This window comes from Rattus norvegicus, chromosome 6 (assembly GCF_021556685.1).
Source record: "Rattus norvegicus strain SHRSP/BbbUtx chromosome 6, alternate assembly SHRSP_T2T, whole genome shotgun sequence".
NCBI lineage: Eukaryota > Metazoa > Chordata > Mammalia > Rodentia > Muridae > Rattus > Rattus norvegicus.
The window spans coordinates 63,736,546-63,763,272 of NC_141539.1; the positions used below are offsets into that span (position 1 = coordinate 63,736,546).

Below are 26,727 nucleotides of genomic sequence, written 5' to 3' on the forward strand. Positions count from 1 at the left end.
TGAACTCTGTCTCAAAACAAGAACACCTAATTAGTAAGTAAAGGTACAGTCTGAGTTCTGTAGCAGCAGCAGTGGCACTAGTGTGAGACCAGATACAAGGTTCCTTCATCTCAGTGTCTACAGAAATACAACAAGGAGAACAAACTTTGCAGGCAAAAGCTTTTAGAGAGTCTTTCCAAAAGACGTAAAGAGGAAGGCCCAAATTAGAATAAGGGGTGAGGGTCTTTTTCTCCTGTTACCAGAGTGATCCAATCTAGTCATTTTCTACCTGTCAAGAGGATAGCATTTTCAAAGAAATCTTGTCCTTTGTTTTAACACCCCACCCCACCCCTGAAACCCCCAAGATACAGTTCAATGACTCCTTTGTCTTTGGGACTCGCACATGGTGGGCTTTTTAATCTACCATAAGAGTAGAACAGGATGGGATGTATTTGTTTTCCAGGGTCTGAATTGTAAATGTGACACCCTATTCCTCTCCTGTCCCTACTTCACTTGTAATAATGGAGACCAAGTCCCTTATTTGCTCAAAGTCACACAGATTGCTCAATTCCAAGGCTTGTGCCCACTCTGCCTCTTCAGATAACACCTCCTAGCCTGTATTTCTGTTTTTGCAAGGGTCTCGGAGGGCTCTCACACACGCCACTTCATTAAGTGCAGCAATGCTAGTAGCGCCAATTTTTATTCCTGATGAAATTCAGGCTCAGAGAGTTAAAAAGTTTTTCTTACGTTTATTCTGTTACAAAGTAGAATATTCAACATGAGAATCCAGTCTCAACTATTATCCCATAATTTCCTTCCACATATTTATTATTTAAGATGTGCTAAATATGGAGAAAGCCTGACTATATGCCAAGTGGTATTGAAGTATTCTAGTACTTGTCAGTTGCTGCGTCCCACACTAAAGAAAGAAAAGATTAAGTCATATTTAGTTTCAAAAGTCGTTTTCTGGGTTCCTATGGCTAAAGATAGCACCTAGCCCCAGCTGGACACTTGGCAAACAAATAGCACTAATCGTATAATGATGGAATTAGGTGTAAAGAAAAGCAGAAGATGGAGCAATGAGATTATTATTACTTTAGAAAAAATGCTACCCTGCTCACATTTGAGACAGGGTCAGTAGAACTTGCTTGCTTACTTGTCAGTACGGTGACAAGCCTATAGGGACCTGGGAGTCACATGCCAATTCTGTAGTCTGATGTATTTATTAGATAAACCATGGCAGTACTGGCAAGTTTTAGGGCAACTTGATACAAGCAAGAGACACTTTCGAAAGGGGAACCTCAACTGAGAAACTGCCTCCATCAAAGTAGCCTGCAGGGAGATCTGCGGTGTACTTTCTGAATCAGCGATCAATGCAAGGGGGCCCAACTGTCCTGGGGTCGCCGTGGGGGCCGTGGGTACCATAAGAAACCAACTGAGCAAGCCGTGAAGGGTGTGGCAGTCAGCTCCTTCCTCCACCGGCAGTTCTCACCTCCATGCTCTTGCCTTGATTTCCCTGGAGGATGGGTTACAAGGTGAATAAACCCTTTCCTCCCCATGGTCATGGTGTTTATTATCACACCAGTGGAAATGCTGTGACAACATTAGCCGGGAACAGCTAATAAAAACCTGTATCCATCCAGTTGATGCAGATGACTGTAGCATCCACTGTCTCAGTCTACGTACCCTGATCTGCATTTAGAGGCATGATGTCCACTATGTGACTCTCATAGACATTATTTTCTAGATGGAACCTGAGTGTGTATTGGGAAGGACATTTCTGTTTTATATGAATGACATAACTATGTTAACACAAGGACAGTAGCATATAAATTCTCTATGACATTGTTAAGTGTCCACCAAATTCTGCAGTAGACACTTGGCCTGGAGGTAGGGAAGACAATCAGGACCATGACCTATATCATATACAAAAGAAACAACAGCCACTATTTCCTGAAGACCAGGCTACTGTACATGTCACCCCACAGGGTTCTATCTGTACTGCAGCAGGACAGTTAGACTGCTATTGTAAAGAAGGAGATTCACAGCTCTGTTGATCTGAGCATGGTAAGTAACCAGCATCCATCCTAAGTTGGCCTGATTTCAGTCTTTTCACTGTACCACACTTATAGCAACACTCACTTTAGAACATATCAGTATTTAAGGAAGTCGGCTTCAGACTTCATCCAATAGTACCATGTCAAACTATTACACTTGTGCACTGGATAAAAGCCCTCTTTCAGGTACCATGTGACCTTGCACACACCACTTCTGTATCATTTTCCTCATTTATGTATAAAAAGGATTCAATGAGATAAATACTGTAAGTGGTTTGAAACAGTAAGTACATGACACAGTTAGCACTTCGAGAATGTTAGCCATCGTCACCACTTCCATTATTGTAATAGCCCTTTTATAATGGTTCCTCTAGGAAGGCACATGTTGGGTTTAGTGTATTCCAGAAAGATAAAAAAAGATGCTCAGAGAAGGTCCTGGTGGAAGCAAGATATACAACGAACGTGTTTCTGTCTTTCCTCTTTCCCATGACACCATCAGGCCTCTCCCTCACAAGGCCATCCCAGGAGACAGGAGAGTTCTGAGGATGTGTGGCATGGGAAGCTGGGTGGAAAGGGACGGACGGAGCTATGTAGGTGGAAACAGTATAGAAGGTTGGGAAAAGGGCTTTCAGGGCACATAAGTTACAATGTGAGCATAGAGCTCTGACAGATACTGTGACAGCCCCCACATTCCAGGAGGGTATGGCAGGCATAAGCAGTTTTGGGAGCATTCTCTTACCTGGATCAGTAGCAGAGGCCAGAGAATGCTATTGCTCGGCTGGGTGTATCTTCATAATGAGAACAACTGATATTAACCAAGATGTGATTTTTTAGAACAAATATATACTGGTCTTTCATAGACATGTAACTCAATGAAGTAATCAGGAATTTTGCAAGGCTGGTGTTTGTATATATTTTGACTACTGTACAGCATACCTCTCTGTTAAATAACTATTCAAGGCCAGAATCAAAACTGAAATACAGCTTTTCTCAAAGAGTCTAATCCCTTGCCACAGCCATGCCAAACATGAGAGACTGGAGACCAGCCTGTAGGAAACTGGCTACCAGTCATGCAGGGATGGAAGGCGGAGCTCAAGGATCACGTGGCAGGTCACTCACAGAATCCAGATTTAAAGGCTAGGCCCAAAGTATTCTCTGAAAACCTAATCCTTATCTAAATAATATTAGAAGATCATTTTTAAATAGGGCAGAAAAACAACATAAAATGCAAACACCGTGATTAGTTCTGACAAAATGCATTCTGATGATACCTGCATTTCTAGTCAGTATGCATACCTTTTACAAACAAATCATTTCCTCATTTTTCTTTTAAAATTCTACTTTGGTTCTTCTGCTTAAAGTGTCAGCCATGCTAAACACGTTGAGTAAGCTTCAAAAATATTCTCAGCATTTAAACTGCCACCCCTTATTGTGTGGAGCTCTGACAATTGACAGATATAAAGTGAATAAGGCTTGGCTTTAGTAAGTGCAGATGCCAACAAGTCACTATAGTCTGACAAGAAGCAGATGATGAAGATATGAACATGGAAGAGGGCTGAAAGAAGATGAGGCTGAAAGGCAGAAAAAGTATTACCTGGAGAAGTTGGGCCTAGCTTAGGCATGCAGCAGGGTTATAGTGAAGATTTCCAGCGCAGACTCCCCAAACAGACTTGTTTTCAATAGATTAAAAGTTAAGTGTCAGAGAGGTCAAGAGGAAGGTTTTCTGACTGGGAAGGCTAGAATACTGTTTAGGTCAAACATTTATTAAATATTAACACTGTGCCAGGATCAGGCAGACAAAACAAGTCCAACAAGGTCTTGGTTTTCTTTCTGGAGCACAGACTAGGAGGTGCGAGACGGAGATAGGTAATCAGTAGTGATGCCCAGGGTTGGAAACAGAATGAGAGTAGTGGTTACAGAGGGGAACAGAGGGCAGGTTCCGTTGCTATGGAATAGAGAAGGAGGACTTGGTAAATGATCAAATGCAGGGCTGCTGGGCAAGAAGGGACTCGGCGATGCTCCCTAGGTTTCTAGCTTGGACTTGATTCTATGTATTGGAATACGGAATACGAGAGCAAGGAGTTTTCACTTACTACTCTCCACAACTTCTTCCACAGACATAAAAATGAAATTCATAAGGTCTCAGCAGGACAAGCACCAAAAATTCAAACACGACCATCATCATCTACCATTCATTTGGAGAAGACAACCAAGTTGATCACCAGAATCTTACCATACAGGTGAACATCACCATAAGAAATCACCCTAGCCACAAAATCCTCCTGTAAGTGTCAATTACTGAACTATAGATTATGATCTATTAATTTCTTATTAAACCCGCATTGGAATAAACAGCAACACAGAGTGGAGTGGTGTGTGTGTGTGTGTGTGTGTGTGTGTGTGGTGCACACCTGTACACCTGATGGGAAGGCCAGAGGAGAATATCAGGTTTTTTTCCTCTTTCATGATCTGACTTATTTGCCTCCGACTCTCACTGAAGCTGAAGCTCACTGTTTTCACTATATAGGCTGGGCAAAGAGCAGCTGGGGTCTGTCTGCTTCTCCCTCACAAAGCTAGGGTTTCAGGCACAAGGGGCCATGCTTGGCTTTGATGTGGGGACTGGGGATTTGAACCCCAGCTCTCATGCTTGCATAGCAAGTGCTTTCACTTAGCCATCTACCCAAACCCTATTTTTTGTTTTTAATTTTAGGAAACAATACGGGACACTAATTTCTGTTTAAATGAGCAGCAGACACGGATAAGTCTTGGCCTGACCGGGTCATTTGACCTCCTCTCCACATGAGTCTCAGCAGACATCCATCGCCCTTAGTTCAGTCCTAAGCCCCTCTCCTAACACCAAGAGTTCTTGTACACTGGAGAGTGTGCAAGGAAGATAGCTGCACACTTGGTACCATTTCTTTCTTTATCTGTATTGCCAACAAACAGACTTTATGACTTTTCTCAATAGACAATTTTGCTGTGAACCAACCAAGGTAGGGACATGGGGAGGAACGGACTAAAAAAACCTCGGGGAGCATAGTGGTCTCAGAGAGGGAGCTGTATGTGCCCGAACTCCATCTAATGCTCCTTCCTGCAGAGATTTTACAGAACTGCTAGGATTTCTATTAAATGGCTCCTCGGGCCCTTTTGTCTCAGGATATTAAACACATAGAATGACATTTTAATTAGAATTAAAAGAAACCTCTGAAAAGCAGCAGTTTCCCGGATAGTAAAGAGGTGTGTGATTTTATAGAGAAAGACATTCTGGATCACTTAAATGCCTGCCTAAGAAGAAATATACTCCTAATGCAATTATTCCCACCTAAAATGTATGTCCCATTTTGCAGGGTTTGAAAAGAATTCTGATAAAGTCAAAGAATGATCCATTATTAAAGGAGAATTTTAAATGATAAATTTATGTACTTACCTACTAAAAATGACATAAGACTAATCATGACACTCTCCCAGCCACTGTCCTAAGTCAATGATAATACTGGGCAGTTCTGAAGTAAGGAAAGAGATGCTTTTTGTGACAACCATTGAAAATTCTCTGCTGCTCAATGCTTTTGTTGAAGATAATTTGGAGACTAAAATTAAGTTTTCATTAGTCACCTAATTCGGTCTTTCTATATTTCAACACTGGTCCTGGATTAATAATTTCCTCACACTTTTTGAAAATATTGGGTAAAGGATACTTGGTTATTATTGGGGAATATTCATGATGAGTACTTTTAAGACAGAAAACTGGTATCTACATAAAAATTACACAAGCTTAATACTGGACAAAGTAATACTTTACTGGATCAATCTATCCATCTATATACATATGTATCACACACACACACACACACACACACATATAAACAAATCCACTCTCTGTAATGCTATTGAAAATCAGAGTGACTTTATACATTTATTAAGAGGGGACTGGCTAGAGTATGGAATATCTGTTCTATGGAACCTGAGTGTAGTCACTAAATGTTACAAAAAATGTTGATAAAGAAATATCTTTGATACACAAGAGGGAGAAGAAAGTTGTAGATCTTTGAGTTTACAAAAATTATCCCTTTAATTATCCGTCATTTAAAAATGAGTTATACAATGTATATTATAAAGAAATATGTCAAAATTTGCATCACTTTTGTCTTTATAAGTGGAACTGTGTAGTGGAGAGACTTAATATTTTTTTAAATCTGAATACCTCTGAATGAACTGCTTGAAATATAATGAATTGTAATTGTAAGGTAATTCATTATGCTTTGGAGGTATTTATAAGTTCTCAAATAAATTAACCCATGAGAAAAATTATCGAAGCTTCCAACTTTATATCTTAAAATGGTAGCTCTGTGGAATTTTGGTAATCTGGAAAAGCTTAACAGTCTGTTATAGAAGTATGGGATATATGGCAAACCCACTGATAGGTTGCTTAGATGATAGGAATTTCACCTAGGGGAAGTGGGAAGAAATTGCACTTCATTTCTCTGCTACTGAGATAAAAACTTCATACTAAAAGCTGTGAAAGGAAAAAACATCAACAAGGACTGAGACACAAATTAACCCCCAAATCCTATCCATTTACATAAGAGAACTTGCTGTGCTAAATTATATACTTAAAATGGGTGGGGAGTGGAGCTCGACTAAAAGAAAGGTAGTCTACGAAAGTTTGATTTTTGATCTCTATAGTGGAATTGAAGAAAACACCAAAATCAGGTAGATACAAAGTAGTTGTGATGAGTTTCAAAACCCTCTTTTAAATATTCTGTGAAGGCGGGAGTGCATTTAATTCTCTTTTTCCTCTTTCTCTTACGACTTAGGACGTAAGATTTCCCAGGCTCCAGGGTCAAATGATTCCTGAGATACACACATCCTTTCCCTTTGGAGAGGACTCCAAAGAGCAACCCGCAAGTACTGGAGAACAGTGACGTGACTAGTCTCCAACTTGGAAACCCGCCCCAAACTACATAAAACACCTTCCCAAAAACAAATTCAGCAAACTGAGGATACTAGTCAGGAAATAGCGCCTAATCACAGCATTACAATCACACACGTGCGACCCAGACCTGACCCACACCCACTCGTGGGCAAGTGCAAAGCACATAATTCCAAACCGGAACAAAGCAAAAGGAGCTTTCTCAGAGGCCGGGAAGGCAGTTCTTCACATTTTCTCGTCCCACCCAAAACAGCTTCAGCTTGGCAACCGCCCTCTGCCCCACCCAATCTCTGTGGGTTCCGCCCGCGGCTTTTTGCCTGGCACCAAGGTGGTCTCCTAGCTGACCAGCTTCTAAGGTCTGAGCGGCTGCCAGCTGCACCCCGGGCACAGAAAAAGAAAGACAGATCACACGCACCCAAGGGACAGCGCACTCACCTTCATGATCGATGTGCCCGATTCCGCCGCGGACCCCGCGGACCCGGTCTTCCCGGGGGTCCACACCAAGCCCCTGGGCCTCTGGAGCAGCCATTACCTGAACCAGTTGAAAGGGGCGGGCCGCAGGCGGGGCGAAGCGGGGAGATAACCAATAAAAACGCGCCTGGGGTCGCATGCCGACCCACTGAGAGAGTTTCTACACGCCTGGGCTGTGCCGTCACATTTTGGACCAATCGAATGTGATGAGCCTAACTAGTTGCCCCGCCCCCAACCGCTGTAGCCACGCCCCCTTCCGGGCCCGGGAGAGTAAGAACTACAACTCCCGGCATGCCGCGAGGCAGTGGGGAGGCAGCGCTGGATGGGCGCTGACGGGCGGGGGTGCGCCCGCGAGTGCCCCGGCGTGTTCGCTTAGTTCAGTGAATCAGAACAATGACTGCGCCGCCGGGTCCCCGAGAGCGCGTCGCAGGGCTGTGAGCAGCCGCGGCCGGCAGAGCAGCGGGCGGCTCCGTCTCGTCCGTGTAGTGTCAGTGTCCGCTCGGGAGCCCCGGGAGAAGCCCCTGCCCAGCGCCGCAGCCCGCGCGATCTGCTGTGCTCCAGCGCCGCAGCTGCTCTTCGGGAGCCGTGCATTGTTGTGAGCCACTGGAGGGGCGCGGGGATTGCATAGCCCGGAGCCCCTCAGCGCCCTTTATAGCCATGTGGATACCTACGGAGCACGAGAAATACGGCGTGGGTGAGTGCTCGCGGGCGAACTTTTACCACGCTCCGGTCCTTGCCCCCACGCAGCTCGCTCCGCGCCAGGCTGCAAATGCCAGGTCTTGGCATTGCACAGCGGGTCCCAGGCTTGGCCACACCGGCCTCCGGCTGAGGGGCGCGCGCTAGGGTTTCGCTCCTCACTGCGCACTCGGCGCTTCTCGAACCCGATCCCGGAACGTCGGGACAGCCACTCCGGGCTCTGCTGGCAGAGTTTGGAGTGGCCGCGGGGTGTGTTGCGTGTCAAGTTAGAAGGGGAAGCCAACAGGATTTCTCTCCCTTCTACCCCTGCTGGCCCACGGAGGCAGAGAGCTGGCAGTGGGCTGCTAGGATTTCCCGGGGTGATGAGGGAGACTAGGAACCCGCAGCTAGAATACTCCCAAACAGTAGGGAGGCGCGAAGTCCCTGCGGTTGGGGTCGGCTTTCCCAGAGTGCAGAATGTGGCACCCCTAGCCCCTGTGACAGAGGGAGTCGGGACGCAGCCTCCTTTCTCCCTCGCCTCCCGGGTGTTTGGGGTGTGTGTTGTGAGCAGGGGGGGGTGGTAAATTTCAACATCTGTGCTGCTGCGCTCTTTGGTCCTTGGAGGGGAACCTAGATTTGGGCAGCGTTTTTACTTCTGGCCACCTTCTCTACCAGGGGATGAGCGCAGTGGGGGTCATAGAGGCCGGCTGGAAAGTGACAAGGGAGGGGAGAGTCAGAAAGCCTGGTTCTTAAATTCTGGGAGGCAGCTTTAGGAGAGGACTACCCTGGCACTGATTTGGGAGAGAAAAAAAAGAACAGGATAGCATTCACTGTTCTGTGCAAAGGTGAACAACAAAGGACATTAATGTTGACTGATGAATACAGGAGGCTCCCTTCCCTTCCCTTCCCTTCCCTCCTCCCTTTTCGGTAGGATTACAGTTCCCGTTTTTGTTGTTTGATTTCAGCTGGGTTCCCTCCATCCCCCCCAGTCCCCCCCCCCCTTTGACAGTCACTCCTTTTAGGGTTGAGACTATTAAGAAGCCAGGCTCACTGACAAGCCCGAATTGGCCAAATGCAATTATAACCTCCCAGAAGGTCTAACAGAAAGAAAGCATTATAGATTTTACTGACAATCTTCATTTCCTATAATGCCCCGTCCTGCCGATTGGCATTCTTGTTTTTATTGTGGACGGACCTAGTAATTTGTATGATACAGAGACGTATTTATGTTCTGACTTCATTCTCCTGTAATTTAAAAAATCTGGAAAACCTTTCAAAGGAATCCTAATCACTGGAGATTTTACCTCCCCTACTTTGCCTAGGGATTGGACTTTATCTACTGAAGGGACTCTGATTAAACAAAGTCATATTTTACATGAGCTTCCTTCCTGGACTGTGACTGGTTAGTAAGACAATAGTTTGTCGTGTGCCCACCTTTGAGAAGGGTTTCCAGCTTCTAAGTCTAAGGGGAGCCCTTGCCAAAGGGCTCGCTCTCCCAGAGTGCTGTAGATAGAGCTTGTTTTCCTCTCCGTTCTCTCCTCCTTTTTGGGGATCAGATAACCCCTGCGAGGGAAAAGGCATTTCCTTGTCTGAGGGATGAGGAACCAGAGGGCATTGCCTCCTAGGCAGTCTTGCCACCTGGTGCAGGAACCTCAGATCCACCCAGGCAACACTGTCCGTCCCGCTTAGAGTCAATCCCAGGGGTTGTTTTCTTGCAAGTGTTAAATGATACAGATTATGGATGACATTTATTTTCTAGATTTCCTTATGTGCCAGGTCACAGCTGGGTGCTGATATCGATTAGTTTTTCTCTCTCGCCTTTCTTTACAAGCTGTGGGCAGAGGCTTAAAAACCACTCTGGGATTTCCTGGAATGGCAACCGGATATGATCAGTCAAGTGTTTTGAGCTTGCTGCAGACACCAAGGCTTGGGATGCAGAGTGGGGTAGGGAGGTGAGAGGGTGTGCCTGTTTGGGAAAGGGAGGTAGGAGGTGAGATGAGAGGTGAGAGCACAAAGTGAGCTTCTGCCCCAAATTGTTGCCGAGGTTCTCATTTATGCAGTATCACATACTCAAGAATGTTAATCACTGTTTATTACTAAGTTTTGAGCATTTGGCTTGCGGAATGCTTGGTTGTTTTTGAGAACCCATCTGTTAGGCGGGTGTGTGGTGAAAATTTTGCTAGGATACTTACGCATGGACTTTCATTTCTCACCATGGTGAGCAGTATCCGGAGCTGCTTAGACTGCAAAGTCTTTAAAAAAAAATTCAGATCTGAGTTATGGTTTCCTATTATTTCAGAGAATATAAGTTATGTTTGGCTCATATAGCAGGTATAGAAGTCAATCTCCGTGTTCTTTGCAGTAAGTATATACCTTACAATACCCAAAGTTTCAGTTTATAGTGTGTATTTTCGTAATGATGCCTCTTACGTATGGACTTTCATAGAAATGACTGTATAACTTAGGATTATATATAAAGTAAAATCGTGGGTAAAATTATTTAAATTTTGTACTGGTAAGGTATGTCAGTATATATTCAAGTCCGGCACATGGAAATTATTTTTAATAATGAATTGGAGTGAACATAAAACAGTCTACACTTTGTCTGTGATTCTCAGGAAGTATACTAGTAAAGCTTTAGTGCTGAGCTGAGGGATAAAGAAACTTTCCTTTAAAAAAAAAAATCTAGTAGTACCTGAACTTGGTGGCATAGATCTCCTTATAACCTCAGCTACTTTAGGAGACTGAGGAAGCAAAGGTACAAGTTTAAGACTTGCTTGGGCTCCAGCGTCAACCGTCAACCATAGGTTAGCATGACCAAGTTAGCAAAACCTGGTATACATACATACATACATACATACATACATACATACATACATAGCTGCATGCATGCATACTTACATAAATGACTGGAAATAGGCTTAGTGGAAGCACTTCCCTAGTAAATAAGAGGCCGTAGACTCAATCCTCAGTATTGCCAAGGGGGGAAAATGATCAAGGATGAGGACTCGGTTCGGTGGTCCAGTATGAGAGCTAGCATATGATGGCACATTTGTCTTAGGTAAAACTAATTAACTCTGGTCTCATCTCCACACTGCTGTCCACTGTGTTCCCAGGAGTGAGTAATCTAACCCTTCTGAGCCCTGGTCTCTGGGGGAAGTGCTTACCCAAGGTCTTTACCAGTACTAAGTCTGCAGAGTTCTTGCAACCAAATGTATCCTTTGTTACGAAACTTCATCAAAAAGTATCAAGTGCTGGCTAGAGGTGGATGCTTTTGTTGGGACCTGTCCCACAGGGTTTGAAACTAAAATCGGAAGTTAGCGAATGCTCCGTGGAAGGCTGCCAGAATCCAGGTGTTTGCTGCTCTCCGTCTTGATCTCTTTGATTCTGTTACTCTGGGTGGAGCTCCATGGACAGTGACGCTCACTTATTAATGCCCATCAGACCTCTCTGTGCCCTCTGGGTATCCTCCTCTGCTCTTGTGCTTCATATCGTGGTAGGCATTAGTAAGAAAGAAAGTTACAGGTACTGGGTGTGCTTTTTCTCTTCACCATTTCTGCACAGCGACCTCAGGAGAGGCAGTAGATGTTCAGAGCCTCAGGGTCTGCCTTCTTAAACCTGGGTGGATGTTTTATCTGAGTGAGCCTGGTTAAGCTTAGCCAGAGAGTATGAGCTACAAAACAAAACAGACCAAAAAAGGAGAGAGAGAGAGAGAGAGAGAGAGAGAGAGAGAGAGAGAGAGAGAGAGAGAGAGAGAGAATATGAATATAAAAGCCCCAGTGAACCGTACAAAAAAAAATCCCCAAACCCCATGCAAGCTGCTCTGAAGGTCATGAATATCATTTTAAAAATTAAGTATCACAGTCCTGATGTTACTGAGCCTTATAAATATTCTTTCCTCTATCTCTCTGGAAATGTTTCTAGAACACATAGGAATAGGAATCAAACTCCTGTTGCAGTGCCTTCAAATTCAGAGGGAGGGGCGCCTTCTCTTTCTTGTTTAGCATCTTTAGTCCCCTTCCCTTTGGAAGGGCTCTTTGATGGTAGCTGGTGTGGGAGAGTTAGGAAGGCATCTGCCTCTCCTCTTGGCTTTTGTCAGTTTCACTGCTGTTTGTTGAAATGTTTTCTAATTGTGCTACTGCCTTGTAGATAGGCAGTGTGTAGAGCTAAATAGTTTGGGATTGCAGGTGAGGCTGCAAGTGAGAAGGAACGAGTAATTAGGAAGGCTGTGGCAACCCTAGGGCTGATGTTCTGGATCTCGCCTCCTGAGGCAACAGCCAGTAAAAAAAAAAAAAAATAGTTTCTTTCTTTTGGTCATTGTCCTATGTGATGATTCTTTCTCAGGTCCCCATGGTAACAGAGATGCTACCCTTTCCTTCTAGTCCCAATTCCCTTAAGAAGCTGATATAGTAGCACCATAAAGATTACAAAATTTCAGGAAACTCAGACTTTCCCTGTTTCCAGCTGTATTCATTACTGTAACACTTTTGAGAATCATCTTTGGTAATGTATGTCTAAGTTTTTCCCATGTTGACTTTATGCTGTGAGCACACATATCAGGAAAAAAAAATCTAAGGCAATAGAAAAGATGTGTGTTTAATAACTTACAAATACAACATTTCAAATTTGAAAAAAAATGTGAAATTAGTTTACGTGAGCCTGCTCTTTGAAGCAGAGCAACAATTTACACTTAAGGGATGAGGAAACAGTAGCGTTTATCCTAGCTTGCAGGTCATCCTAAGAGAAATAATAAATTTCCTGCTGTAGTGTATATCGAGCGCCCTTTAGAGCCACTTCACACACATCAGGGAGACCACATTTGCCCATATTCCACGTCATCTAGTCTTTTTCATTAAAGCTCATTACTAAATTGACTCAATGACTTATTAATGGCTCCCAACCCATAGTTTGCAAAATACTATCTCAATGCCACATGTAAGAGACAGATTGTATTAGAACTCAGGCTTTGTTAGGTTTCTGTCAAGTGTTTACATGGTGTTGGCATGGAGTTTTTCTTTTTCTGTTTTTGTGTGTGGGTGTGGGGTGCACGTATGTGTTTGCATGTGTGTGGGTACACTTAATATGTTCAAACGGAAGCCTAAGATTGATGTCAGGATTATTTCCCTTCTCCCTCCTCCATTTCCTCTCAGTCCTCCTAACCAACTCCTCTTGACCTCTGTGTGTGTGTGTGTGTGTGTGTGTGTGTGTGTGTGTGTGTGTGTGTGTAACTGATTGAGCCCAGTTAGTATTGCTCTTACTTGCATATCCTTAGGATTAACCCCTTAGGAACAAACAAACAAACAATTTACAACAGTTGGTTCTTATTCTCTCGGCAGGCATTGATTCCTTGTGGCCTTGTGAAATTCTCATATACTGGCATGTAGACTTGGGAAGGTGTTTGCAGGTCTTATAAAGGTAGCCTTATTGTTAAGAGCTCATGGGAGTGTCTCTTCAGTCCAGAAGACATTATCAGATGGCAGTTGTCCCAATCCTCTGGTTCCTACGAGCTCTTTGATCCCCTTCCTTGGTAGTCCTTAAACATTAGCTGTAAGGGTTGAGTTACAGATATGTGAGGCTGAAGTGCCCACCGTCGCTCACTCTGCACTTCCACAGGTCGTGAATCTCCCTAAGAGGTTCCATCCTCTTTGAGAAGTGTCTTTGGTGAGGTGTGAGAACCGTGGTTCTCTTTGGATATGAGGATGCATGCGTGTTTATAATGCAGTCGGGAACGCTATTGCTTTAGTAATGTGGTAGTGATAGGTTTTTCTGTATGGCATATCTCTAGCCACAGGTTTGTCGTAATCAGGCCCGAGTTCCTTCCAACCAACCAGCATTAGGTTCAATTAGATAACCCTTGGTTGCTCCGGTGACACAGATGCCACCATTGCACCACTGAGGATGTCTCTCCGGTGCTGTCACAGCTTTCTTTGCAGTTTGCCTAGCACCTTCTAATACCGTGAGAACCCGCTTTCGGAGAGGAGGCTTTTAGGTCAGAAGAGCTTGATTTTTTTTTCCCCCCAAGTCCTGTCAATGTGGTGTCTTTAGCAATAGACTCTTGCTTTCACGGTGTGGTAGGCAGCCAAGATCCATGACAACAGCCTGTATTATTTTAAGGGTACTTTGTGTACCTTTCTGCAAGTCGATCTCAATGTGATCAAGTGTGGGACTCTTCACACCTTTGTTCTCCACTCCCTGCGTAGACACTACTGAGGTATACTGCTGGGGAGTGGAGAGGCTTGCTGGTTAGTTTGTTAAGCTGACTAGAGTCACCTGTGAACGAGGAACTCAATTGAGAAAATGCCTCTGTTCCATTAACTCATGAGCACCTTTGTGGAACATTTTCTGCCCTGTTAATTGATGCAGGTCCACCCGCTGTGGGCACTGCATCCCTAGGCAGGAGGGCAGTGTTGTTGTGTAAGGACAGTAGCTAGGTAACTCAGAGAGAGCATGCCATTACCCATTGGTCCTTCATGGCCTCTGCTTTAGTTCCTCCCTCCAGGATTCTCCTTCAGTCCCTGCTCCAACCTCCCTCAACAATGGACAGTGATATGGAAATATAAGCCAAATAAATCCTCCTTCCAGTTTGCTTTGGGTCATGCTGTTTATCCCAGCAAAGCATTGCAAAATAGGACAGTAGAATAAGTCATTTCTTGTACTTTTTTAATGCTTCTGATATTTTTTTTTTTTTTAGAGCAACCAGTGGTCATATAAGAGATACTTATTTTCCTGAAAAAACTAAACCAGTTTTCACTTATTTGTGTATTAGAAAAGGAATAAAGGGACTCTAGTTCCCTAAGCTTATTTCTATGTAAACAATTTAACTTTACTTAGGGAACAAGTGTTGTGCTCTTGTGCGTGGCGAAATGTAGATACCCACTAACGAAATGGAAATCACTAGAAAGTGTTAATACATTTTGATAATGTAGTTGTGGTAAAACTGTTAGGCTGTCCTGTGCTGATTGTGGTTTGTTACTATCATTTTGTACCTTCATAATGTGCTTATGTATAATATGTGTCTTGTTACTTTTCTATTGCTGTGATAAAAACACCAAAGGAACTTCTGAAAGAGAGTGTTTAATAGGCTTATGGTTTCAGAGGCTTAGAGTCCATGATGGCAGAGTAAAGAAAGGCCTGGCAGCAGGAACAACTGGGTGCTCATGCAAGTGGTGGCACTGGTTTTGCTTTCTCTTACTAAAGCAGTGTGCATTCAGAGACTCAAGTGACCGGGAGCTTTACAGAAGGACCAGTCAGGGCCTCTCCCACACCAGCGTTGAGGTAGAATAGACATAGTCAACTGGGAGGGTATCCTTTTCTGTCTGTGGTAATTCTCTTTCTACCCTATTTTTTAATTTCTGAGATCTGACCCCTTCCAGAAAGAACTGGGAGAGGAAGGTGGGTGGGAGGGAAGAGGGAAGAAGTCTGAAGGCCCACTCAAGGACAACTGCTTTGTCCTTGAGAAGAAAAGTGATTGATTGATTATATTTAAAGGTGGCCTTAAAATGCTAACTTATAAAATAATAACGAAGCGTATGTCCTTTTTCTGGTTTCTGTTGGTCATAGAGAAAGAAATGGTGGGGTAGGAGATGAACTGACCCCAAGCAGTGGTGCTGCGACGTGATGGCTTCTAAAGGTGGGAAGCTTGGATTGAAGCTCTTGCACATCAGCCAGCTTTTGAGCAAACACCTGAGAAGGGGATGCACCATGCTTTTATTTTTAGCATTGCCCTTATGAAGAGGTTTAAGACTCAGGTTACATTAGATAGTGATCGCATTTGCATCCTTAAGCTTGAAGAGGGAAAGGCATTAAATCGGAAAACAGGTATCTGATACAAAGGGGTGAATTAAAACATGGCCCTTTCTCAGCTGGCGAGGAAGAAAGGAGAGCATGACATTTACACGAGGCTTCTGAAGACTACCAATGCATGTGTATTTGTTCCCTACGAGCATCCCAGTCTCCTCTGAATATGCAGAATGAAAAGGTGTCAGGGAGGGTCATTGGCAAGAACCTCTTCAGGATATGACAGTTGAACTCTTACCTGTGTGAATTTGATAATCATATCCCCCTAACTGGGCAACATTTTTGTAAATCAAGCAGTTTTTTTTTTGTTCATTTTTATTTGATTATCAATTGGACATTGACCTAAAAACATCTACCAGAAATCTGGCAGAGGTGTAGTGATTTGGTTCCACATCTTTCTTTATTTCAAATGAAAGAATTCTACCTGTCATTGGCAACAAAAACCAGACAGGTTTGGGCGCATGGACTTGCACGTATGACCTGGCAACTAAAAATAGCTTGGATAGAGCAGTATCCTCCACCTGGGGCGGAGGTGTCTGTTCTCCATTTTCCTGAGACAGCCAGAGTTAGTGGAGAGGTTTGTGAGCCTCCTTGGCTCAGGGTTCAGACAAGCTCTTGAAGAAATAGAGAAACCTAAAACCTGAAACAACACTTTGGTGAAGATGAAGAGGAGATTGCCGAAGTTTCCCACAGAGCTCTGTATGAGAAACATTAGGAATAACGTGGGAAAACTTCTACAAAATTGTACATTTAGTACTTCCATTAGTGGTGTACAGAATGTAGTTCTGGATACTAAATATGGATATTTTTTGCCCTGAAGTCAGCAGGGAAATGTGGGGGGGGGGGTGTGTGTGTTTTCATATTTTATATATTTACATAATGGTTATAGTAAGTTTAAAAAAAGGAACATATTTAGAAAACAATTGGAATGCTATTATTATAACTAGTAGCTACAAATGACAGCTATAAAGGAGCTTTCTACTTTTAATAACTTCCAAAATTAACATGAATTTCTTTTATAATCAGAAAACAATCATACAAACCCTTTAATAAATGAATTCCTCGTCCATGAATAGGATTTCCTTTCAGGATTAGAGGTTAGACTTTAGGAAGCTGAGTCAGGACACTTGTACATTATGTCCAGGAAGTACCCTGTCCCAGACTCTGAAAGTGGCTTTCCTTGCTGTGTCTGGTTAGTGCTTGTCATGTTGCTGGCCTGTTCATGTCTCAGTAGCTGCTGTGACGCTTTGCTTCCAGAGGTCCTTGGGGCATAAGTCTTTGGGAAATAAAAAGCCAGAGCCCGTTTTTGAAAAATGGCTTCAAATGAATTCACCTGAGATAAAAATGCTAACCTCTGCTTGAAGTGTTTGCTCAGAAGTCTGATGTTGGTGGCCTTACTCCCTTTTGCATTGTTCTGTGACTGTCCTGAGAGACTGTGCGTCCTGGATAATTTATGCAAGTGAAACCTTTCAGCATACAGTCAATAACTTGAAGGTTTCACTTAGCATTTATAGAACATAATTGCTTATGCATGAGTATTATAGACCCACTGTGTTCCCTCCAGATTCAATGTGTTAAAGCCCCAACTCCTAGTATGACTGCATTTGGAGAAAGGGAGTGATCTAGATAAAATGAAGTCATAGGGTGAGGCTCTAAGCCTGATGTCTTAATGGGATGAAAGAGAACTCTCTGGGTCTCCGCATACTCAGGAAAACCATTAGAGCACACAGGGAGGAAGTGCCATCATATAAGCCAGGAAGAGTGTTCTCACCATGAGCCAGCCTTGCAGGATCTTGAGTGAGACATTTCATCCTCTAGAACTAAAAGCCTAACATCTAGAGCTAAAAGCCTAAGTGCCACCGAGCCTGTGCTTTTATGTTATGGCTGCTCAGGCTAAGACAAACATTAGATAATCTTAGACATCATAGGAGAGACGAAGAAAAGAGAAGAAGCATTTTGGACCTCAGTACAATCCATGCAGACCTTTTCAGGGCCTGAAACCTGACTCCCCTGACTGTACCCCAGGAAGGATGGACTTAGCTGGAGTCAGACTCTTCGCAGGTGCTCTTCTCTTAATAACTCTGGTCTTAGATTATCGGGATAGTGCTCGTTTTGTATTTATTTTTGGTTTTGCACAGTTGGTTAGAGTCTGGAGTTCTGTCACTTTGGGTCCCCCTCAAAGCTACCAACAGAAGTCTTCAAATGTTTCATTTTTCATGCTACAGTTATTAATGGTAGCAACAGGTTTTTAACCATCTAGGCTGCCGTTTAAAACAGATAAAGTTTCACGATAAAGAATCTGGGTTGGGAGCCTCATTTCATGTGCACATTGGGTTGGAAAACCTGCAGCACCCTGAAGAGAGAAGCAATATTTGGAGGATTTTTTTCCTTTCCCATTTTGTCATCCTTCAGTATGTGGAATGAAGTTAGCATAACCTTATATAGGTTGGCCTGTTGGATTTTTTTTTACCCTTAGTGACAAGTATGAGGGTAAATTTTGATGACACATTAGTAAAGAGAAAAATGGGCGCTTATTACATATGCCACTGCTAATAAAGCAGGCGTTCCTTGATGGGTATCTTCAGAGGTTTAACACGCGATCCCTGGGCAAGCAAAGGACCTAGACTAAGTCATAGCTGTATTTCATTTATGTAACTTCTCTTCCAAGTGGGTCTTTATATGCATCTCTATTTCACGTACTGTGGCAGCATTATAGGAACACAGAGAAGACAGCACAAAGTTAAGGCAGATCCCCCAAACTGTAAAGTGAAACTCAGGACTGGGGATGGTGATGCTATTCATGTTTGTTCCTGAGGAAGGGGTGTCTCATATCCTGAAGAACTCCCAACTTGTGCAAGAGAGTGGAAGTTCTCCTTTGAAGATACTGCTGAAGGCATGAGTCACCCGCTGCTATGATTGTCCAGTGTAAACACCTGAGTGGGACCTGTACTTTAAATAGCTGGACATCTTTTTCCTCTTCCTTCTGGGAGACTTCCACCCCTCCCCCCCCCATTCCTGTCACCTGACCTATGTTGGACAATGGCTTGTCTCTTTTGTGGTTTCTTTCTGACTCAGGCAGAGGAAGAAAACAGGATTTAGTATTGGTTCTCCTTCAAGAGATTTTCGAGCTGCAGATAAAACCTCTAGTATACGTTTAAATTGCAGAAAAGTAGGTAAGGGCAGGCAGAGGAAAATAAGACAGACAGACAGACAACCAAGAAAGGCAAGCTAAACTGAAGATGAAGTTGGGAACAGCTAGGCCTGTCGGTTGGTACCATGTATGGTTCCCATCCCTGAAGCAAGTCATTTGCCCAAGGGGATGCAGCCGGGAAAGGCTGATATTTAAAAAAGCAGATGAGTCAAAACTCAGAGTCCTCTCATGCTCACAAGACCTGGGGCTAGAATCTGGAGGCACAGCCCTAAGGCTTTGGTGTTCTGTGTACAGTGTGAAGAAGTTGTTAACCATCCCACTTTTTTCCCCAAGACACCTGTGGTGGTAACAGCATTACTCGAAATCGGCCTCCACCTTGTTCCTTTACCGTCTCATTAGACTTTGCTTGTCAGATCGTCCTGTTCTGGGTAGTGCTGTGGAACATGGTGCTGGCGGGGCCTCTGCTGCGATGGGTGGATGGAGCTGACTTGAGGAAATCAAAGCATGCTCAAACAAGTCAGGATGGACCCTGTGGTAAGGACTAAGTCTTCGGTGAGCCAGGCTGGCTGGAAGGAGCAGAGGAAGAAGGAAAGGAAGATCACATGACTGGATGAGGCTGAGAATCACTGAGCTCTGAGGCTCCTGCTTCTCCTGTGTTGGCAGCCCTCGCTCTTCTCAGACTTGGGACTTCTTACTCCTCCCACGCCCACCCAAGGAGTCTCCTCATCCTGTGTGGCCAAGGAGCTGGTATGCTGGAGAGGCACCTCTTTGGGCTAAATTACTGCTGTAGCCTCCTAATTTGTCTCCTTCCTACACTTATATCTGTCTAGTGTGTGCTTTGCATGTGAACCACCTGACCTTTTTAAAAAGCAGACTTCTTAAAGTGGGTCTTCATTGCGGTGGGGACTTGGTATTTCTTTCCCGGTCAGGCTTTAGAGTCCAAAGTCCTTTCATGTGTATGGGGTCCTTTCTAAATCGGTACACAACTGTAGTGCTGTCCTGTGTCCTATTGAGTATTTCTTCCTCCTGTCCCCTTGTTCTCCATCCTAGGGACCCAGCTGCTGCACCTCAAAGGCAGCACTACCCCAGGACTCAAGACCTCTGGGTTTGCAAGAATCCTTCTTGGGTCAACCATGTCTCCCAAGTCTTTACCTGGCTGGTAGAACTGCAAACTGTGTTTCAGGTGCTTCATGTACGGACTTCTCCCCTCTGTCCCACGTCTGTGTGCTGCAGCTGCTTCTGCCAGGGCCTCGGTTTACTCTTTGAATGGTTAACCTTTAGCCACAGTCCAGTGAGGCCCTGGAGCTAGAGATGGTGGGCTGTTGTTTGCCTCTGATCTTTTCAGGGAGAAGACAGAACTAAACCATAACGTGTGGACTGCCTGTTGAATGGATGAATGGGTTGGTTCTTTGGATGAAGAGGGTGAAATCTTTAAAGCTCAGTGGGTGGCGGTGATTTGTGGCTCTTCCCAACTTGCTGAGAGTGTGCAAAGCATGCTTTGAGCAGAAAAGGACTGACTGCTGGGCCAGCATGCCCCCACACCTAAGAGCGTTGCTGCCTCAGAAGAAGACAGGTGCTACTGAGACGTGTCTGAAGTAGGTACACAAAAGTCCAAAATGTGAGTCTCTTTGTCGTGCACTCGAAATTACCATACACAGAAAATGGAGACTAGAAACAAAGGTACCAGGGGAACTTCACAGAGAAACATGGTGCTAACCACTCAACTTCAGAGACAGTACTGGGTCAGGAGGTCATTTACTGTTATACCCTCTATTCTGAGCATAATCTTTGTTGTGCAAGTTGTCATTTTGGTTACTGAAAGTTTTGAGTCTCTATGTGCAGGCCTAAGTTTTTAGTAGAATATTTGCAAGTGACGTCTTGATAAAAATCTTTTGAGAGCCAGGCTCCATTTAATGCTGTACGATGTCCCTCACATCTGGTCGTCACATGCTCTGGTCGTCATGTAACTGCATTTTGAACACAGTCTTCAGACATATCCTAAATCTTTTGACAATCTTAATGCTTGTTGCAAATTGAGGATATGTCCCTAAGCTTTTGATGATTTAAATTTGTAACAAAATCTTTCTACCCCTCTCCCCCATAAGAATACCCCAGAATTACCCTCTTTATTAAAAGACAGAAGCAGAACTCTTACCAAATATGATAATATTGGCTAGCCATCATGAGAAGAGTATTTTCACTCTACGAATAACCAAAACAAAATGTAAAAGTAGATGGCAAAACAAACGAACAAATTAAAAACAAGAACACAAATAACTTCACCGATGGAACAGCTCACTTTTTGCCACGTCAGTGTACAAGTGCGGATTTTCTAGGAGCAAATGATGTTTTGTGGGTTTTATGTTTTAAGATCCTATATAAGGGTTTATCCAAACAATAAGACATTTCTTATGAAAATCGAAGTTTGAAACCACTGACTTTGTCAGGATACTTAAAAACAATATTGAAATATTACAGATAAAACCCCTAAATTCTGTGTTTTAAATAACCTGATGAACTGACCTAAGGAGGTGGGGTGTGTGTGCATTTTCATAGAATTCCTGTGTTTTCCAGAACACGTAGCATGTGCCATAGTTGGCACCACGATTTACTAAACTGTTTGTGTCTGGAAAACATGCATGCGATCCCTTCATTCTCTGTGTTTCCCATTTGCAGAGGTTAATGGGAGTTTATCCTATGAAAGGAAGAGCCCGGGGTTCTAATTTTGGTTCTCTCATAATAATGGTGGAACTCAGGCAAAGCGTTTATCTTCTTAGGCCTCAGCCAGAAAATGAGAGAGTTGCATGAGGTGATTTCTATGTTCTCCTCAGATTCGAGCGGCAGGCAGTTGACGCGCCAGAATAGTCTGGAATAGTCTATATCCAGAGTGTCTTTGTTTTCGGGGATGGGAGGCATGGTGATGAGCTATTCACTCTTGGGCCAGCCTCTTCTACCTGACAGTTGCTCCAGCTGCACCAACCTTGCTGGCTTGACTCTGGGGCAATCCTAAAGAGTTTGGGCCAGTGAATTTTAGAAATTGATATATACTGTATAGACTCCATTTCTCTCTACCAAGTCTTCCTGTCCCCTTATAAGGCATTACCAGTATAGTCAATTTCCTCAAGAGATAAGCTTTAGATTCTGTTTTTGAGACACGTTTGAAGAAAATACTGGTTAATGGGGTTGGTTTGGAAATAATATAGGTTCTTTCCCTGAAAGATTTTCTTATTATTGGAGAAGAGCCCAGGAATGAAATATATTAGTTAGCTGTCAAGAAACAAAGAATCTCTGAAGATCTCATTCCACATCCAAATTATAGCACTCAGCCAGCCACACTGTGCAAGGTTGGTCAGATTTCACTGACTGGTTGCATTTACTCCTTTAATTGGAAAACATTAGGACTATTAATCATGGTGACACAAAGCGAAATGTCATTGCAGCATGTATGACATTCCTCCCTTCCACCTGAGAAATGAACGGTAGCTTGTGAGAGGAAAGTCGTTCTCTGCCGTCTCCTTTCCCTGGCTATTTCCTTCCTGGCTCTGCTTCTCTGGAGTAGATCAGACAAAGCTTGGGAGATGGGAGGGGGCAGGCGCACAGGAGGAGAACATTCCTTCATTTTTATTCCACAGCAATAGCCGTGGAAATGAAAACGCGGGGAGGGCAGAGCCGAGAAGCCGAGGAAATGTGGCTGCTGCACAGAGACTTTGGAATGATTTGCATGTGGGTAATTGATGGAGATGAAGTCTTTTTGGGTATGGGGACCCTTGAATGAAGGAACCCTGAGTTTTCAACTCTCCCCTGATTAAATCAGAAGAAAAAAATGTTCAAAGCAATTTACTAGAATCTTCTTCTGAGGATCGTAGTTTTCTAATGATAGAAGCAATCATGGTGGTAACAGGAATTATTTTGGTGTTGAGGCTTTTTTTGTTTTCATTGTAACTTCTTAGTATTTTGGCATACTTAGAGTTGACCTGGACAGTTTCACGTTTTAAGCAGAAATTAAGAGAAAAATACAATTGACAAGTGCTTGGCTTTTGAAAACAGTTTTTCTCCAGGTGTCATTATTAAGTACCTTCCTAAAATCAAGAAACAAAACAAACAAACAAACAAAAGTATGTGTACAGCATTGTTTGGGGAGTCCCCTCTTTTCCTTAATATCTATTTTTGAAAGTCATGGAATATTTGCTGGGTAGTTTTAGTTTAGTAAATGAGTAGCCTCTTCTACTGTGTTACTGAAATGTTGCCACTCCCACCCCCACCCCAACATACCGCGGCAGGGGTAGTGGGTGTAGAACAGTACAGTTTTTCCTACAATGGGCAGTGTCTTGCTTCATGATAGTAACCATTTCCTCACCCCGTGCTCTGTCATACCAAGCCTATGAGTGTATCTTTTCATTCAACACCCGTACAAACTGTGTGGGGTGTGTGTTGTTCCTATTCTCGCGTACCAAGGAGGAATAGAGGCACAGAGGTGTTGCCTACTCTCTCCACGGTCACCGGTTTAATGAGTTGTGACATTGCGTTGTGACTGGATCATAAGCCCAGTGCCTCCAGGACTGTTATGGTGTCTTCTGGTCACATTTTTGATGTTCCTTTGTTTTGTTGTGTTATGCTGGTGGTTGTGCAGGAGATCGGAGTGTCCACTAATGTAGAACTAAGTGCTGGGCAGAATGCATGCTGCGTATTGCGGCGGCGTTTCCTTTTCCGAGATTGTCCGAGGGCATTGGGATGGAGCAGTGTCAGGCTGCAACTCAGGCTGGCTGGGAAGCCTGTGGTTCTCGGATCCTTGGGCTGAGTTAAACCTTGGTCCCTTGCTCACTATTGAGAACCTAATGGTGTCCCAGCCTGGCACCACAGCAGGGCTCATTAGAAGGGAGTGCGGCCTGAGACTCAGAGCAGAATGTGCTACCGGAGACTGGGCCTTCAGCCACCTGCCCTCAATGTGTAGCTGAGAAGTCTCTGTGCTACAGCCAGGGATGGCAGGTGCCTTCCCATCTTAAAATAGTCCATTATTTGTCAGGTGATCTGTTGAAGACTGGATTCCTATTAGGAAAGGTCGATTCGGACTACAGTTTACTGTGGGTGGGAGCTGACTGAAAACAGAGCTCCAGGAAGTGGGGAAAAAACCCTGCCTTATTATTTAGGGATGGACCTGTCGCATTATAAAGGACTCTAGCAGCTGTAGCACTGTGGTCAGACTGAGTCTTTTACTTCAGATGACCTTTGTCCTACATGGCCTACTGTGGGTGATGCGGATTCTGACTTCCCTTGTGAGGTTGTCAGGCCTCCTAGACAAAATATGGCTTGATGCTTACACCATCACTTTTCCTTCGTGTAGAACGATAAAACTGCTCCCTTATGTGGGGTGTTTTACAGTTTGGAAAGGCCTCCCCACTTGTCCTGTGTGATCCTTTTAGCCTCTCTGAGGTCGAGGGAATAAGTTGTTTCTTTTTCAGTGATGGCGGCTTAGGTACAGAGAATGAATGGACTGCCTGAGTGCAAAGGAAAAGGGGCAGCCAAGACAGCCCAGCCCTGCTCTGAAGTGCTATTCCATAGGAGGACTTGACTCTCCCTCCCTCCCTCCCTCCCTCCCTCCCTCCCTCCATCCCTCCCTCCCTCCCCCCTTCCTTCTTTCTTTGCCTTTGCTTCTTTTATTGAAAGACTTTTTTCATACAATATATTCTAATTATGTTTTTTTGCCTCTCTTAACTCCTTCTAGATCCTCCCCATCTCCATCAAACTTCATGCCCCTTCTTTTGCTCTCTTAAAAACAAACACTCCAAGAAACATCCCTTACCACCACAACCCCCAAACCATACAATGGGAAACCATAATATATAAGCAAAAGACCAATAACACACACGCACAAAAAAAAAAAAAGAAAGAAAAGAAAAGAAAAGTCTAAACAAAGCTGTATGAGATAAAAGGTCTACACAAATGCCACTGAGTTTGTTTTGTGTCAGCTGCCTGCTGCTGGGTGTGGGGTCTGTCCTGAAGAGTGGTTAATATTCCAAGTGAGACTACATTAGAGGAGACTCTCTTCTCTGCACTTAGGTACCAGTGATAGATAGCATCCTGCTTGGGGATGGGAGTCCAAGTCTATGTCCCCTCTTAATGCTGAGTCTCTGTGTACTTGAGCCCCAGCAGGACTTGTGTGTGCTCCACGGTCTCCTTGAGTTCCTCTGTGCATCACTCCTGTATCCGGAGGACACTGTTTCCTTGGGTTATCTATCACTTCGGGCTCTTACAGTCTTCCTGCCTCCTCTTCCACATAGGTCCCTGAGCTTTGAGGGGAGGGACAGTTTGATAATGACATCTCATTTAGGCCTGCCTATTGACATCCTGTACTGGAAGAAGCTGGCTGGGCAACACATCAGTGTACCCACGCCTATCCACATGAAATAGTAAGTCATTCTGCTTGGCAGTTTCTACCTTCTGGTGAGAGCAATTGTGAATAATTGCCCAGACTTCAAATGCAGGCCTCCACATTGCGGGAACAATGAGTACTGGGCACTTTCTGAGTGGTACTGGTTTCTAGTGTCATCTCTTTCTTCTTTTTCCCTTCTTTGTTTCTTTGTTTTTTGTTTTTTTGTTTTTTGTTTCTTTCTTTTTTTGCTAAATATAGGGAAGGGTCCTAAGCTTTACTTTTCTGTTTGGCAAAGAGGAATAATAGATCTTGCTGACTTTGTCTACAGCATACTTGCCGTGATCAAATGAGATCATCTTTATAAAGCTATGAAAATGATGAAGCGCTTTACAAGCCCAAGGAATTATTATGGAGGCTCCCAAGTTCAAGGTGGAAGTCCACAACAGTTAGAGTAATTGGTTGTTAGATCATCTGTGAGCTTTTCTAGAATCCTTCTGTAAGGTCTGGTGGTCAACCAGTCACATGGTGTGCCCTTGCTGGAGACTAAAAGGGCTGGAAGCTTCATTAGGCTCTTGGTAGACCTGCTTATATTTCTGGGAGTTTGTGTTCAGGACATATGGCTATAGAAATAGAAGCTCACAGTCCGGCAGGAATAGGCACCTGGCCGCTAGGTGCCTGCAGGAACAGTCAATGCATGTTGCTTTAAACTAGCCAGAAGAATAATAAATAGGTAGTGTTTTCTATTTTAAAAGGCAAAAGAATAAAGAGTGAAAGATGTGCTTCATTAAACCTCAGATTAGTTTAAATTGATCTGAGGATGAGGGGGACTATCCTAGGAATCAGTTACTTAAAGCTGTACCTGTAGGAGGTACACAATGAACATGTAGAGAGGAGTGTTTAGGAGGACTGGCACCGAGGCAATGTACAGTGAGGGTGTCAGGCTCTGTCCTAGCTGTTAGGTCTCCACTTATAGGTGTCCAGTTATCAGACCCTGCAAAGCGCAATAGCTTCTTCATCCAAGTATGTGTCGCTCTGTCCATTAGATACTCACATGTGCTGTGGGCCCAGAGATGAATAGTGGACACCAGTCAGAGCTAACTTGCCTAGGAAAGGCTGAGAGGAAGTCATTGGGTATGGCCCCAGGAGAGGAAGGTTGGTTGTGGTAAAAGTGTGCACAGAGGAAAGGGCCCTCGGGTCTGGGCAGGCTCACATGTCCTGGAAAAGGTGGGAGGATAAGTCAGTCAGGTTAAGAAGTTGTTGTGGGAGTTGGTGAGGTGAAGGAAATGAGAGAGATGGT

At 44.0% G+C, this 26,727-nt stretch overlaps 2 protein-coding genes across 9 annotated transcripts in view; one reads left to right on the forward strand and one right to left on the reverse strand.

Moving 5' to 3' along the window:
• Zfp277 (zinc finger protein 277) overlaps window positions 1–7,523 on the reverse strand; it is a 128,209-nt gene extending 120,686 nt beyond the window's left edge. Inside the window, exon 1 of one of the 2 annotated variants that reach the window (XR_015621752.1) lies at window positions 7,402–7,523. Coding sequence is in view for 1 of the 2 variants with exons in the window: in NM_001399663.1 (NP_001386592.1) it covers window positions 7,402–7,495 (94 nt within the window). In the remaining variant the exon portion in view is untranslated. 2 annotated transcript variants of the gene reach the window in all.
• Window positions 7,524–7,816: 293 nt separating this feature from the next.
• The window catches only part of Dock4 (dedicator of cytokinesis 4), a 396,334-nt gene continuing 377,423 nt past the window's right edge, over window positions 7,817–26,727 (forward strand). For 6 of the 7 annotated variants that reach the window (XM_087554065.1, XM_087554063.1, XM_087554067.1 and 3 more), the window contains exon 1: window positions 7,817–8,131. In XM_087554065.1, the coding sequence (XP_087410191.1) occupies window positions 8,095–8,131 (37 nt within the window). In that variant the 5' untranslated portion in view covers window positions 7,817–8,094. 7 annotated transcript variants of the gene reach the window in all.